Consider the following 16,530-nt stretch of genomic DNA (forward strand, 5'->3'; position numbering starts at 1 on the left):
TTGCAGATGCAAAAAAACTTCAGCACAGCTTATGGGAAGACAGGTAAGACTGCCAGGGCAAACTCGCACTTCTTGTGAGAGTGCAGGTGTCCCAAAGAGTTTTATCTCTGAAAGGTGTCAGTAATGGACATCAAGATGCTTACTAAGGTAAAAATGACCCAAATACAACACAGCAAAATTGGCTTTGTTACTGAAACAACCCAGCAAGCACAGCTCACCAAGCTGATCATCCTGCCATAGCTGAACGTTCTGTGACTGTATACTGTGCCAGGACCACCAAAAAAGAATAAAATGTCTCCTTTAGCAGAGCCTGTGGCTCTCTGCCATCTGCCTGGCAAACAGTCCAGAAAGATGTATGCGTTATTTAGATGTAGGTGAACAAAAGCCACAGTGCTGGGAAGGATAATCTCCAAACATGGATAAAATAAAAGACCTTGACCAATGAATAAGTAGGCACATGTTCTCTACATCTTCTGTAATGTTGTCATCAAAGTTATACAGCAAAGGCTGCACATTTTACCAGGCATAAAAGCTTATAAAAATACGTTAACTTTAAAAAATCATATGATCATCAGAGAAATAATTCAAAATATGCTTTATGTTGTTGTAAGAAAATGTATAGCCTTGAATGACCTGTGTTGGAAAATGGCAAGAACATAACACTGACTGTTTTTCCACAAAAATCAAAACTTAAAACATTCTATGAGAGAGCACACAGCAAAATAGAAGTGAAATACATCAACGTGACCAAGCTGAGAGCCAGGAAAGAAATTACAAATTCCCTTCTCTAGATACAATGATTAGTCTTCAGACAGCTCATCACATTTACCCCCAGCAATGTGAGCAGGGGTTAATGTATAACTTGAAGTAAGAGAGCTATGAAGTCAGCAAAAAATCCAGACAGCTAAGTTCATGGGTCATGCAGTACTGCAGAAATACTCCTCTAAATCCAGAAATGATCATCTGAATTTGGAGAAAGACCACCACACGTTCCTGGTGAGGGGCCAGCCAAAGTGACATGCAGGTCTATAGATGTGGACCACACAACCAGTTTCAATGAGGGATCTGCATTCCTAATTCAGGTGTCTCGGTGCTTCAGTCAGACGGTGCAACTACTCATACCAGCAAAATTAAGCAAGTACGTAATAACAGCATCACATGGAGGGTAAAGTGAGGCTTTGAAGTGCTGTTGCCATAAAGACAAACATTTAACTGTCCCAAATCTATGGAGTGGAAACCAAAGCACTGCGGCTCCTACATACTGCACGGTGAGGATCAGGCATCTGGATGCTAGAAATTATACCATCATGTTCAAGATGTGGTCCTAAAGTAGCCACTAAGAAACACTAAGGATAAAGACACGTCAGTCACTGACTTTGATCTTTGTCACCTAAATGTGAGATGCGAGAAAGCATCCCTTTCCAACATGGGATTCACAGCCCTGACCTCCCTCCCTGAAGCAGGCACCTTGCCTACTATACAAATGAATATACAAACAGAAATAGGTTAGTGTCTCATTTTATACAACAGCACAACAGATAAAGTACTTTCCCAAGATATGGGACAGTCGGTTCCAATTCCTACCTCTGCCCAAGTGGACTCGGCGCATCTCCCACCTCCCAGCACAGTGGGACAGTCTTGTTGGAGGCATATTCTCAGCACCCCTGGAGGTTGTCAAAGCTTCCAAAAAGGCTCTGAGAGTCACTGCCTCTGAACAGGTAAGATTATGCAGCACAAGAGGAGGGGAGAAGAAACCTGCTTTATGGCCATTTCACATTAAACAGCAGAACAAATACCATTAGGGGTCTTGCAGCAAGGAACAAAACTTAGATCCCCTCCCCAGCCTAATCACTAAGACACAGTCGTGTTCATATCCGCTGTTGAGCCTAATTAACCTCTAATTATGCCATGCACATGCAGCCTCAGCAGGAGGGAGGGAGTCTGCAATGCATGGCCCCGAAGGTGCGCAACCTGAGCTTGGCTCCTGCCAGTCCCAGGAGTTCAGGGAGAGGGCAGAGGCTCCACCACCCGGTCTGAGAGGTCCCCAAGCAGGGACAAAAGCTGACCTTGGGGCATGCAGGGAACTTAGAATCTGAAAACACTGATGCATATGGTGCAAAGTGGGGTGTGAGACTTTCCGCTTTGGATTCTCCCACTGCAGGTCTGCACATCTTCCCCTGCCTCCCAGGGGGAGCGACCCCAGACCAGGAAACCAACAGCCTGTGGGTTCAGAGAGGAAGGGAGGAGGCTGACATGTCCTTGCCCAGATCAGCTGGAGCACCCAGCGCAGGTACACAACAACGACTTCACAGCTTTTGGGGTGGGGAGGAAGAATCCCGCACCGCTTCCTGCCGGGCACTACAAGTCTCTTGTTCACTGAGACCTGAACTCCTGCACAAGTGAAATGCAGCTCCAAGGCACGTACCCCACACCTGCGTGCCAGGATCAACCGGCCGTGTTCGGGTACTACCAGAAAAACATAGAACATGAGCGTAGATCACGAGCCTGCTGTACCCCCTGCAGAGGCACTTCTCCCACCCTGTGGTCAGCCAGGATTTCAATTCTCCAAGCACAAGTGAACCCTTGGACTTTACCACTAAAACATGCACATGCACCCAAGAGCACCTTCTTGCTGCAACAAACCCACATATATGGTCAGCTGTGCATACAAGCCACATGTCTCGGTATACTATTAACACGGATGGGAAACAAGATGCAATACTATAACATGCAAACACCAGATCTGTATACAGTTCTTTACGACAGGTGAAGCCTTAAAAAAAAAAAAAGCTGTCTAAAGGTAAAATAAATAACAACAAAAGTGCCATCAAGGATGGGTGCGCAGCTTTACAGCATTTACAGATAAAACGAGTCCTAATGAGAGATGGAAAGAACACACACGATGCAACTTGCAACCCATTTCATCTTCTTTGCAAATTGCATGTGCCTCCATACACATTGCAGAAACTCCTATGCACTTGGGACATATTAGATTTCCCCATGAATAAAAGTAAAAAGTTCATAAAGTGTTCTGCATGTTAAAGTGTGCATTCTGTACACATTTTTCACTCTAAAACTAGGTCAAAATCGCAGTCTGTGTAAACACAATTCTCCTGGCTCATTGACTTTAATGACACTGATGGATCTTAGTTCCCTTATTTGGTTTTTCCCCTTTCTGAAACACAAAAAAGCAATTTTATGGAAGGAAGCACAGATTACATTTTTTGCCATTCTCTTCATTTCTTTGCTTTTAAATGTAGTAAAAATTTATCTTTCCTCATTAAAGCTTTCAATGATAATTCTTCCTAACATAAACTTGCTGGTCAGTGCCTTTCAAGCTCCTTAAAACCCTTTTTATCATACTGACAACATTTATAATGCTTACCTCCCAAAGACTTCTCCACAAAGGAGCACAATGTCTAACTGTGCAAAGACAGTAACTGATCCTGCCACCAAAGAGAGTAACTGACTCTTCCGCTTTGTTTTACAGAAAGCAAAAGATTTCCCTCTTCATTCTGGTAAGATTTTTGTACACAATTTAAAAAAAAAAAATCCTGTTAGGTTTTGAGGCATATTTGAACTACCAAGTTGTCCCTAAATGAAAACAACTGTAACCAGCAGAGCTTTCTGCAGCCACTGCTGTGCCGTGCAGCTCCCGGGGTGTCAGAGCTGCTGAGTGAGAGCTACATATGCAACCAGAAGAAAAAAAAGACCTAAGAGAGTAAAGACATAAAAACAATTTTAAAGAACAGTACATCATTTGGAGAAAACACTTTCTTCTTACTTAACAAATTCCAACACCGTTATCTACAAAAGCATAACCAACAGTGAGGTAGCTTTTGATAGAAAGAAAATCCACCTCACGCGAGCTGTTTATAGCCACCTGCACACAACCAGACAATGAAAAGGAGGCAGAGCTATTAAGTGAGAGTCATTTAAAAGAAGACAGCTTTTTCTACCTGGTTTGGATGCCCTTCTTCGAATCCTCATTTTAGGTAAGGAAGGCCAAGAGTAATTAAAAGGTGAATCAGAGTCTGAGTCCATTTTTGTGCTAAATAAACAGACAGTCGATTCCCAAAGTTGCACTTTGTTGTTCTCAATAGCAAGTCAAGTCTAAGAGTGATGTAAAATAAAGGAATGGACAAAGAAGGATCAAATTGCCCACTAAACACAGGGGAGGGAGAAGCTGTAAATGTTTGCTCTCTTCAGGCGTCCAGGCATGTAGACAGCTCAGGCTGCAAATATTAAGGCAGAAGCAAGGAGGTTAAAGTATGAGAGCTTCGAGTGGAGCTGTTGCATCGTGGTCCAAAGCTATTTGAAAGGTCACTGTGTGCCAATGAATCATTAACTCACCTTTCCATTTTGATGTAAATGAAAACAATAGGAGCCAAGTAAGGAATGAGAAAATACTTCTCAAAAGTAAACAAACTATTGCAGGCTTTTTCAAAGCTTTGTTTCCATGTTAAAAGTAGGGTTTACAAGGACTCTCAAATTAAGGACAGGCAAAATGCTGGAATTAAAGAAGCCAAAGAGTGACAGTAATCTAAGAGCATTAATCAATCTGCTGGACCCTATATTACTGCAGAGCAATACCCCTCCTCTCAGCATTTACAACTTTGGCAGACCTTGGGATGTTGCAGCTGGAAAAGCAGCGATAACCTACTCAAAATCTGTCGCTCTCATCTTTCTAGCCTAAATGAGCTTAAAGCTTAAGTGTTATAAAGCAAGATTACACTGTCACTAGAGGAGCTCTCCTTCCAATAATACTTAGTCTGAATAGTATTTTCTCCTTCACACAGTCACCAAGTTAGACAGTGAATCGTAAGGATTTTGTAAAGCTGGCACCCTTACAGCTCTGGTCTAACCTCACAGCAATGCACAATACAGCTAGTGACTAATTTACAACAAATCCTCCATTCTTATACAGTCTCCCCGAACAACTCGTAGGCAATTAGTATTCAGTAGGAACTCATTATCCCTTCCCCCAACATCTTTACACTACAGAAACTACATTTTTTTTAAACACACTCAAATGTGGCTATACAAGAGCTAATACAAAAATAACATGTCCACCGTTTCTTAACCAACTCCACCAAACATTTGTTTTTGTTACCCCACAATGTATGTGTTTTTGTATTCCACATAAAGGAGGAGAGGGAATGTGGATCAGCTTAAATGTCAGTTTTTGGAAGATGATGACAAGCTTGTTAACATTCCTTACTTCACTTCAATTATTTTTCAGGCTGCTGAGATCTGCAGCGCTACTTCTGTATTATGTTTCAAGTGATTCCTCAATCCACATTTTAGTCTGAGATAACAATGTATTTGTTGAAAGAAAATAATGTAATTCAAATGCAAATTTAATTCAAAACCCATTAGAAAAATATCTATCAGGTTTTCAGGGATAAAGTAATTATTATACAAGCACTTCATAAAGTGCACAAATTACATAAAACACAGTTGAAACACATCATTGTTCTGCCCTTCCCTTAACTGAAGTTCTGCCAGCTTTGTTAGGCCTGAAAAGAATAATTTGCCCCAGATGCTGGAAGCCTTAGACTTTCACTTTAAATATTAGACACTCCCATAGACTTTGTTTGATTTATATATATAATTAACAGCCCCAGGGAATTACAACAGACAATGGATGACTGAAAATACAGAGAGGATATAAATCCATGCTTTAAGCATCCACTTCAAAATACCTTCACTCCCTGGAATGTCAGGTTCAAATTGCACTGATAAATCCCCTGGGCATACGGGAATGCAGGCGTTGACGTACACCTTCCCACCTGCACACCATCCAGGGCACTCGCATGTCTCCCGTCGTGGCCACGGTTTGAAAGAAAAGGAAAGGACAGAGCATATTTGTTGGATAACTTGCTTGCTTAGGAAATGTCTTCCCAACTGCTCCAACACAAAAGATTTCCTCTTTGTGCAGCAATTTTCCCTACCCAAGTGTGCTCTCTCACTCAGCGGATGTATTTAACACCAACCACCATAAAGTCTTAATTTCAGATGCATACAAAAGGCAGCACTCGAGCTGTTTTACACTGGCTTTAAAATTTCTCACCTTTTGATTTTAGCAATTATTCCTTCATTCTACTTTATGAGAAATGGTAAATTTTGCTTACTTCTGTGAGATCTCCATTTGTGCATCTTTTCCGTAAATTGACCGAATCTGGCTTTTTTCACTTATACATTCAACTAAAATACACTTACTCACTCCCATTGGTCTTCCTGGACTTCTGTTTAGTCCAGGGAGGAATAACTAGAACCGAACAAAACACTCACAATGCGGAAATGCAGCCAATGTATTTAATGGCATTAAAATACTTTACATGCCAAGACATTTACTGTCCTGAATGACCTCTGTATGCTGCATAAATGTTTTCACTGACTGCTCAGTTATTGCCTGCTCCCTCCCTTAAACTAGCAGCTTTCATTTAGACCTTCTAATACAAATGAGTAATAAAGGATTGTTAAATAATTTTTCAGCAGCAGCCCTATTACATAACACTTGGAGAATCCAGCTACTAAATTTCTGCTGTGATAAAAACCTGATCATGTACTCCTACCATTTAGCCTCTGCTTCTTGGCCAAGTTCTTAGGCTTTTCACCCACTTGCTGCAATCTCCCCTTGAATAGGATCTTGCACGGGAATTTGTCAATGGCAGTCTGAAAGCGCAGATAAATTATTAACCTTAACCCCGATTTCTGAAGGGTTAATTGAATATCACTCACTTTATTTGCTGTGTTCGGGCCTTGTGAAAGATTATTTTTTTCTAGTTTGTAAAACTCCTTTATGCAGCCATGAAAGACCTCATGCTGTTTTTTGCCACAAAGAAGGGCTTTGCCTTAAAGTCTTTGGCTAAAAATATTTTTCTTCCCCATTCTTGCACTTTGTGGGATGATCCAACGCACTTTTCACCTGCCACTCTTTATTTCCAAAGTGGGGCATTTGCATGCAGCTGGCACAGAGATCCGGCAGCTCATGAGATAAAACGTGCTTTCTAGCTGAAAAATATTAACCTTACTCTCCACTGAAAAATTGTTTTCCATTATGTATAACAAGGTATAGATGTGAAGATAAAGAACAAATGGGGGTTTTGTGTGCATTACCTAAGGCTAATGCTTTTGATAAATAATGTAATGCCTTAAATTCTTTCACCCAGTGCTTGCCAAAACACATCCGTATGATATGTTTTTGAGAGATATTACAGTCTATTGTCTATTGTCTGACCATTCCCGTGGCTTGTGGCAAGATGGAAGGAAGCAGAGGAATGTCACCAGCATCCGCAGTCTCTGTGGAACGGCACTGTCACCTCCCCAGCACAGCCCCGCGGCGCTGAGCGGGTGGGCTCCTTCTCCCCAAACACCTCTAAACCATGGGCTGGCAGCTCACTCTCTCAGGCAGACCAGGAGACAACCCCTCTGGGTCCAGTGCCCCTGTATTGGGTTTCTGTGGCAAGGGTTGGGGGGGGGAGGGGGGTTGGTTACAGGGGTGGCTTCTGTGAGAAGCTGCTGGAAGCTTCCCCCATGTCCGACAGAGCCCATACCAGCCGGCTCTAAGACAGACCTGCTGCCAGACAAGGCTGAGCCCATCAGCGATAGTGGTAGTGCCTCTGGGATCACATATTTAAGAAAGGGAAAAAAAACTGCTGTGCAGCAGCAGCTGGGAGAGAGGAGTGAGGATATGTGAGAGAAACAACCCTGCAGACCCCCAGGTCAGTGAAGAAGGAGGGGGTGGAGGTGCTCCAGGCGCCGGAACAGAGATTCCCCTGCAGCCCGTGGTGAAGACCATGGTGAGGCAGGCTGTCCCCCTGCAGCCCAGGGAGGTCCACGGTGGAGCAGATATCCACCTGCAGCCTGTGGAGGACCCCACGCCAGAGCAGGTGGATGTCTGAAGGAGGCTGTGACCCCGTGGGAAGTCTGCACTGGAGCAGGCTCCTGGCAGGAGCTGTGGATCCGTGGAGAGAGGAGCCCACGGTGCAGGTTTTCTGGCAGGACTTGTGACCCCGTGGGGGACCCACGCTGGAGCAGTGTCCTCCTGAACGACTGCATGCTGTGGAAAGGACCCATGCTGGAGCAGTTCGTGAAGAACTGCAGCCTGTGGGATGGACCCACGTTGGAGAAGTTTGTGGAGGACTGTCTCCTGTGGGAGGGACCCCACGCTGGAGCAGGGGAAGAGTGAGGAGTCCTGCCCCAGAGGAGGATGAAGTGGCAGAGATAACATGTGATGAACTGACCATAAACCCCACCCTGTCCCCCTGTGCCGCTCGGGGGGGCAGGTAGAGAATCCGGGAGTGAAGTTGTGCCCGGGAAGAAGGCAGGGGTGGAGGGAAGGTGTTCTGAGATTTGGGTTTATTTCTCATTACCCTACTCTGGTTGATCGGTAATAAACTGAGTTAATTTTCCCCAAGTTGAGTCTGTTTTGCCCATGACAGTAATTGGTGAGTGATCTCTCCTGTCCTTATCTCAACCCACAAGCCCTTTGTTGTATTTTCTCTCCCCCGTCCAGCTGCGGGGGTGGGGAGTGATAGAACGGCTTTCGTGGGCACCTGGTGTCCAGCCAGGGTCAACTCACCACAGCCCCCTCCCCAGATGGAGAAGGGATGTACATGGGAGGGAAAGCAGGGCTACCGACTCCAGAAACAGGGCTGGAGAGGGTCACTGTTGGACACAGGTGAGAGAAGAGCTGCCTGAACAATGGCTCTGCCAAAAATTCCCTGCCCAGTTTGCTCTGGGCAGAGTCTCACCTGAAATTAGGCATGAAGTTCATTCCTTCCAGCTTGGTTCTGCCCCAGGACCAGCAGAGCCTGCAATCATTTCCCAAAGCTGCAGAGAAGGCTCTGACAAGGAAAGATGGTGTAGAAAGGGCTAGGTGATCTTCTCCACCAGCGTCTGTGACCCACAGGCACACGTGGCTTTCCCACCTTCTTCACTCCATTGTTTTTACTAATTAGAGCATATCTTCCCATAGAGAGGATCAGCACAGACAAAAATCTGATCTTTGTACACAGAAAAAATACCTGCATTACCCTATATTAGACTTAACAACTGTGTTGAAAACTCAGCAAATGTGAATTAAAGGCACTTAAAAGCAAAATGCTACCAACCAGATCCCAGATACCAAGTACCCGCCAACTCTTAACACTTTCCACCTGCCCACAATGATGACATCATGGCTGTGCATACTGTTGTCAGCAACAGCCTCACAGGTCTCATAGGATAACTTGTCACACACATTATTTTTACTACCTCTCTTCTCTACCAAAGATCTGGGTCTTTCTTAGGAAAGTTTATACTGGAATAGTCAGAAAAACTTTGCCACATCACTATTCTCCCACTCTCCCTTCCCCAAATCATTGATGAACCAATCATTGAAAAACACAGAACCAAGCCCAGATCCTTAAGATCTTGGTAGATGACCTCCCACCTTGTTTTTATGATCTTCCTTATTGCTAAATTTCTGATGGGTCATTCATGCATTCAGTTTAGGGAACTGGCTCGTTTATTTCCATATTTTGTGAACAGAGGCCTCCCACAAGTAACATAGCAGCTTGGGATTTAAACTGTTCAGCAGCGGATCCCAAAAGGTCCAGGCAGGCCATCATCACTGCCCAACGTACGACAGTGTTTGGTGGATCCCATCTCTCTCACTAGTGCTCTGTGGCAGGCTCCCCATCCCACATCACCCCCAGGAGGACAGGGCTAGGAAGGGCAAGGAGCAGGGCAGGGGAAAGAAGAACGGGGAGTTTCTTGCACTGCACACTTTCCATTCCAAATACACCTGCTGTCCACCATTTCAACCCTAATGAAGCCACAGATTTCAACAGGATGAAAGATAATTAGTGCTCAGCATCGCAGAGCCTCTTCCTCCCACTACCAGTTTAAAGTGGCAGATTTTGCTCTCCCAGAAAAGCTTAGTCCTGGGTAAATTCAGGTGTCAAACCTAGGCCCATTCTGACACAAGATTAAATGGCCCTGACCCCTCCAGACCCCAAACCTCCCACTCGCACCTCCCCTCATGCAGGTGTTCTCCACTCTTCCATTCAAACAGCTGATGATGAAACCCATCCACAGTAGAGACCCCTTTTCTGTAACAAGTGTCTCCTATAGATGCTGTGTAGACAGATACCAGAAATATTAATGAAAAGTACAAAAGAACAATACAGTACTATAAATTTGGGTCAATTTTTCATTGACTTATTTGTGCAGTTTCTTGGACACTAGCCTGGAAATGAACACAGAACAGCTGCTGCCTTCACAGACACACTACTGAGAGCAGCAGGCCACCCTACCCATCTCCAAAAATGCTGTTCTACAGGCCCCCAAGTTTACTGAAACAGTGCACAGTGATGGCAGGCTGCAAGAGAAGCAGAGTCAGTTTGTGTGCACCAGTTTCTGGATTGCTTTAAACTAGACTGCCAGTCCAAGAGTTTTTATGCTCCACTGCATTTACCGCCTCATGGCTATATCCTTTTACCAACCCCAGACAGGGCACATGGAATCACAGTGCTGCTGCAAACCACCCAGACTGAGAGGTGACTGTGCTGTCTGAATTTATGCCTAATTCCTCACTATTCCCCTGCAGGTATATTCCTAATTACAATGTGAATTACGAAATTAATATTTAATGCTGTCCTTTTAATGTTTTCTTTGAAACCAGGGTGACAACTACAGTTAGAACAGCTATAATGAGAATAACACTTTCATGCTAAAAATACCATGTTCGTGATAGTCAATGAATGAGGCATTATCCTTCAAAGAGCTATTAGCAATACTTACCTCTTTTGAAAAGCAACTGTTTGTAAGTGCTGGTACTTAAATCTTGCTTCTCTGATAATCTAAAAAAGCAATGCACCTTTCAAAATTTAAGAGAAACAGATTTGCATGAACTATACTAGTACTGCAACTTGGAGGACACCCATAAGACTGGGATGAAGAAGGGCTCAGATTTTTTACAAAATTGAGGCAAAAACACAACCTCTGCCCAGTCCTGACTCAATGTAGGTCCAAAGAGCCAGTGGGCATACACATTGCATTATCTCAGGCTTTGTCCCAAACTCTTCATGTTGTCCAGTTCACTGTCCTGCTGTCAGGATTTCACAGCATTCCTCTGACTCAGACCTTTCTGATGTCTGGTTCATGACTGATTGCAGATTTGTATTTTTGTTCCTTTTTCACCACACCATTCACCTGATGTGGTTTAAGATAACAAGCTCAATTTAGGATAACAAACCCATTAATACTACTTTCACGTGACAGCGGTCGGTATGCCCTGACTCTTGAAACAACCACCAAGTACTTCCAACAAAGTACATAAAGAGATAATTTGCCTAAATGCTCTCCTCGTCCAGTATCTATTCACATCAAAAGACTAGCTGGAATATGCAGTACAAATGCAGACAGGAAGCTCATTGCTTTTTGTCCCACACCCTGATGAAAAGCTCCCTTGAGTTTATTTGCAAAAGCTTGAGAACTAAGGGCTAGAGTCAATAAAAATCTCTTCCTGGGTTCAGCTCCATGGAGGCCTGCGCGAGCCCCGGCAACACGGAGAGCGTACATGGCCTCACATGAAAGCTAACCCAAGTTTGACTTGGGCCTCGCTTCTACTGAAGTTTCGCCAATGACTTGGTTGTTGAGTCTACACTTACACTGGCAGCCTGCACCGCCAAAAAGTTCACCAAAGACCCATCTCGTTAAAAAAATCCATTTTTCCATGTTCCAGGGAAGACTTCAAGGGAAGGGCTGCCTCTCAAGGAGGAAGAAAGCTGAGAAATGTGTTCATGTGTGCACTTGCAAGACTATGACTGTTTTCTTCACAATGTATTTCTGGATTATATTTCACATTTAAAGAGTAACTTGACATCAGATATATCCCAGATTGTTTATTTATGTTAGCGTGAAATGAGACCAGGCAGAAGACAGCCAAAAGAGCTTATTTAAACATCAGGGGAAAAAAGCCTCTTTTGAAGGATTACTTTGTTGAGCAAATTTGTTTTGGATTTTAGGCAGAGGAGGAGGAGAAGTTCTGGGAAGCCAGACAGCACATGTTTGTAACTTGTTCATTTTTCTTTCTGTCTTCCTTTTGAGGTTAACTTGAATTATAATGTCTCAGAAAATCAAGAGTGGAGGAAACTCCAAGAAACAAGAACAAGCTTGTTTTAGTGCCTAATGCTGCTTCTTCCAGATTTGTCCATTGCTTTTTAATTAAGCTCAGTCCAGACTCGCATCCCAGGAAGACTTTACTTCCTACATCTTCTGTAGCTCTCAACTATTCTGCAGTCTTCAATATTTAGCTGTTTAGACAGTCCAAACAAATGAGAATATGTTTTATCTACCGAAATAAACTACTGACATGTTTAAATGTTGTTTAAAGGTTGTTTCTGGTGGGACTCTGACAGATCAACCCCAAGTTAAGTCTCTCTTCTGCAAGGTGCAAGGAACCATGTAAAGGTTTTGCAAAAGTAGAAGCAGCAACATAAAGATCTCTGAAAGCTGCAGTAAAAGAGGGCAGAGTGCAATTGCCACAGTCATTAGCTGCAGCAATAACACTGCAGTTTTCTTCAGCTATTATTTTTCTCTGCAATTTTCAGACCACCTACCTTTCAACTAAAAATGAGGTTTTAAAAGAGCCTCCCTTACCACAAACTGACCTTTCAGAACTTCTTCGGCACAACCAGTCTGAATATTTGCGCATCTCCCATCACCCAAGTATTGTAGTGCCTCTTTCTCACCTCACTCTCTATGGTGTTCCTTGCTTCAGGTGAAAAACCGAGACACAGGGAAAAGATAAGTAACATGCCCAAGGTCCTACTGTAAATCTGTTAAGGAGAGACACTGAAGCAAAGGTCTGCAGCTCCTGGACTAGAAATGCTACAGCTGGATCACCCAACCTCTCTTAACACATACATAAGCAAAAGGTAGGATTGAAAGCTGCCAGGAAAAGATAAAAATGACCACAAACAGAAAAGATCTGCATAGTCTTAATCACCGTACTCTTGTAACTGTCTCAAATAGGCAACACTTAACATGTAACTTTCACTTTTATGTATCAATAACCATTAAATTATTTCCTGTAGTTCCAGTGTCAAAACAGGCACACCTTGACTCAAAACACTTCCAAATGCAAACATGCTGCCCACCAAAAACCAAAAGCAAATGAACACTAAAAAAGGAGCGAAAGATGTGACTGCAATAAGTAGAAAAATTAATCATTTTACAGACCTAACAAAAACTGCGCAAAGGCAGGACTCCAGACAGAAGGACAGTGCTATTTTCTATCTTAAAACAGCCCACCTTTTTAAGTTTTACCAACCAAGAACAAAACAGAAACATTGAAACCAGATTTTTCTGCAGATTACAGTGCAGCCCTACTGGTTTACACAGAGAAGAAGATCATTATGTTCTGTTCCTTAAACTGATCTATGGTTAAACAGGGACTTCTGTGGAACCATGAAAATCAAAGGGCAGAGTCTACTAAAAATGTTTTGTAGCTGCCTGGTCACATACAGTGAACTGCCAAAAATTTGGCATCAGTATTTTTATCTCTTGAAGTGCAAAACGTGGCTTGCAGAACTTTTTCACTGCCAGCAGAGCAAACAGAATAGATGAGACAGACACCACTAGGTCATTGGCACTGTAACTAGGAGAGCAGGGAAAATATTTTGAAAAATTAACATCATCCTGCCTTCCTGAAGTTTAGGGGAAAAAAAAAAAAGCTATATTTCCTTGGAAGAAAAACTGGGGGTTAGATTTTTCTTATTGGAAAAAAGAAACTTTTGCAGCTGTATAAATGGCCTTGTGAACATCCTCTTTCCAAACCAGCTATGCAAAACAGGAAGGATTTATAAATGTTTAAAAACACATGCCCAGCTAACACTGTCACATGCCCAACAGTAACAGCATTCAGCTGTCACCTCCTAAACCCCCTCCCAAAACGTACAGCGTTGCAGACTCTGAGGATGACAATGCCTGGCAATAATACATATGCTTAATATTGAAAGGAAAAAAAGTCTTTTTTTTTGTTGCTTTCCATTTTGTTTCTTTCATTCACTCTCCCCAACTGGATACTGTTTTTGTCTCTCAATCTTTCCAGTGTGTTTTATTTCAGTGAAAATAAAAATATTTTCTTCCCCCCTCCCCCGCCCCCAACCACAAAACAGATCTCTAACAATTTCCAGGGGAGACAGAGAGAAGGGGAAGAAGAGTGGCAGGTGTGACTAGCACTGAACTCAGGAGTCTCCATATAACCCCCTATTCAGCCTGGTCTAACATAGTGTTGTGCCCCACAGTTTACTTCTATTCCTTCAATTCTTGAATATGGCAAATGCAAGAACCATCATCTGTAGTTTATGTGGCTTCTTATCGGACCACCCCCACCCTGACACTCACAGCGGTGGGACCCCAGGGGCTCTCCAGCAATCCTGGAGGACAAGAAGCCTCTTGAGAAAAAAATTGAACTGAATTCTTAAAACTGAACTACAAGACTCAAACAGTGCCTAAGGCAACCAGGTCCCAGCCCAAAGATGAAGACAACAGGGAGCAAGGACAGCTGGTACACTCTTAGCATCCAACTGACTGTTGCGACTATCCCTGCAAAGATACTCCCAAAACTTTCTTGGGTATGGGGAAAGAGCCAAAATAGTCAATATGCTTGAAAGGGCAGGCTGGGGAATAAAACAGAGAGCAGGAACAGCAGAGCCCTTCCAGGAGCCAACGTTTCTTCAAAGGTCCCTTCCAACGCAAACCTTTCCATGATGAGACTGATTTTTGGTAAAGGTGTCTAAAAGCAAGAACCACATGGAAAAAGAAGTGAGATGTGGAAGTGGGGCAGTTTGTACCCATTCAAAGAGTACTCACATTCTCACCCTTAGAAGTCCTCTTTGATTTACGCATCCAACTTCCTAGTGAGATTCCAGAGTTTGCTCGTTTCTATTCATTCTTCTTCACTCAACCCCCCTTAGCTGTTTTCCCTCTTGCTCTCCCCCACTGACAACCATTTCCATTTCTCTCCTTATTCCCCACTGTGTGCTCTTCCTGCCAAAAACATCACTGTTTAACAACATTCCCAAGCAAACAATTTTTTGAAAGTAATTTAAAAGAATCCATGGTAATAAAACTACAATAGTAAGCAATATGGTTATACGAGTCAGGTTAGAACATACGTGGATTTCTACATTAAAATAAACCAACAAAACCAGCTTAAGTCAACTTATAAATTTCTGGTTGTCACCAAACTCTATTTCCATCCTTCCTCATCCCTTCCCACTTCCACCTTTTATTGCACGCCTGATAGCCCACTCACTCCCCAGCCTGCACTTCAGCCCCATCAGATCTCACATGCAGTGCTGACTGGAAGCCCTCCAGGCCTTGCTGAGGTCAATGGCAAAATTCCATCGGATGTCTATGTTACGAGCGTTTCAGCCAACTTGAGTATGTAACTGAGAGATGGGCAAGGAGAGCCCATGGTGCAGCCGGCAGTGAGTCAATGCTCCAGTCCATACATAGGGCAACCAAGTTCTCAGTTACGGTGTCGTACTTCTAATACAAGCAGACCCGATTTCGCTGCAGCTTCTCCACAAACAAGTCAACTTCTTAAATGTACTACAAGGTAATTAGAATTTAGGGGAGAGCAAGTGGGCTGGGTTTTTTTCAGGTAAGAGGTACAACGGGGAATTTTTCTTAGTTTAATAAGAGCCGAGCCTGTGCTTAGGACAAAAAGTATTTATATACACTTGTATATGTACAGATATATGTATTCCTACACATTTATATCAATATTTATAATTTTACTTTATACATACATAAGATGCCTAAGAAAATACATTCAAATAAAATTTTAAGCACCTAAATCTTGTTCGAAGTTGTATGCAAATTCACCATTTTTTTTTCACCCAAAAGCTCCTCTAAGAATATACACTCTGCCACTCCTAACAGTATGAACCATGGCCAAAGTCGCTTGCTTGCTCCCTGCATAGGACTCAGGATCTGCTGCAGCTGCCCATCCAAGCATCCTAGAGGAGACTGAGCTGGTCTGAAGCCAGAGCGCCTGGCTCCTATTCCAGCTGTCACAACCAGCGCTGTGCAAATGATGCCTTAGAAGGAAAAGGCATTTCAGGGGTCAGAAAAAGAAATATCAGCTATAATTTCAGGGTGGAGAACTTCCATTCTGTCAAATTTTAAGCTACCTTATGTTCCCTCCAGATGGTATAACTGGAGCAGAGACTGCAGCAGATGTGGCTTCAGATCAGCAAACCATAATCACTCCTCAATGGCTCCACACCCTCCTACGCTGAGATACAGTCCAATACTTCAGTCTTGCTTGACAAAACAGATTTGATCATACAGGCACTAACATCTCATGTACATGCACTGCATTTTTGAGCAAGGCAAGGACTGCTACGCTATCCTATGCTCAAAAGCACTAAAGTCAGGATAACTATGAATACCAGTATTTTTGCTACTACTCCCAATTCCCTTATGCAGCTCCCATACTCCTTGGATGGGAGAGTGAGACAAACA

At 43.2% G+C, this 16,530-nt stretch overlaps 1 protein-coding gene across 6 annotated transcripts in view; it reads right to left on the reverse strand.

The window, feature by feature from the left end:
- ARHGEF28 (Rho guanine nucleotide exchange factor 28) overlaps window positions 1–16,530 on the reverse strand; it is a 125,103-nt gene that overhangs the window by 54,806 nt on the left and 53,767 nt on the right. The window contains exon 1 of one of the 6 annotated variants that reach the window (XM_069776619.1): window positions 3,960–4,198. The exons of the other annotated variants lie outside the window; for them this stretch is intronic. Coding sequence (XP_069632720.1) covers window positions 3,960–4,044 — 85 coding nt within the window. The 5' untranslated portion in view covers window positions 4,045–4,198. Of the gene's footprint in view, window positions 1–3,959; window positions 4,199–16,530 lie in introns of those variants that run through there. 6 annotated transcript variants of the gene reach the window in all.

The sequence above is a fragment of the Haliaeetus albicilla genome, chromosome Z (genome assembly GCF_947461875.1).
Source record: "Haliaeetus albicilla chromosome Z, bHalAlb1.1, whole genome shotgun sequence".
In the NCBI taxonomy this organism is placed as follows: domain Eukaryota; kingdom Metazoa; phylum Chordata; class Aves; order Accipitriformes; family Accipitridae; genus Haliaeetus; species Haliaeetus albicilla.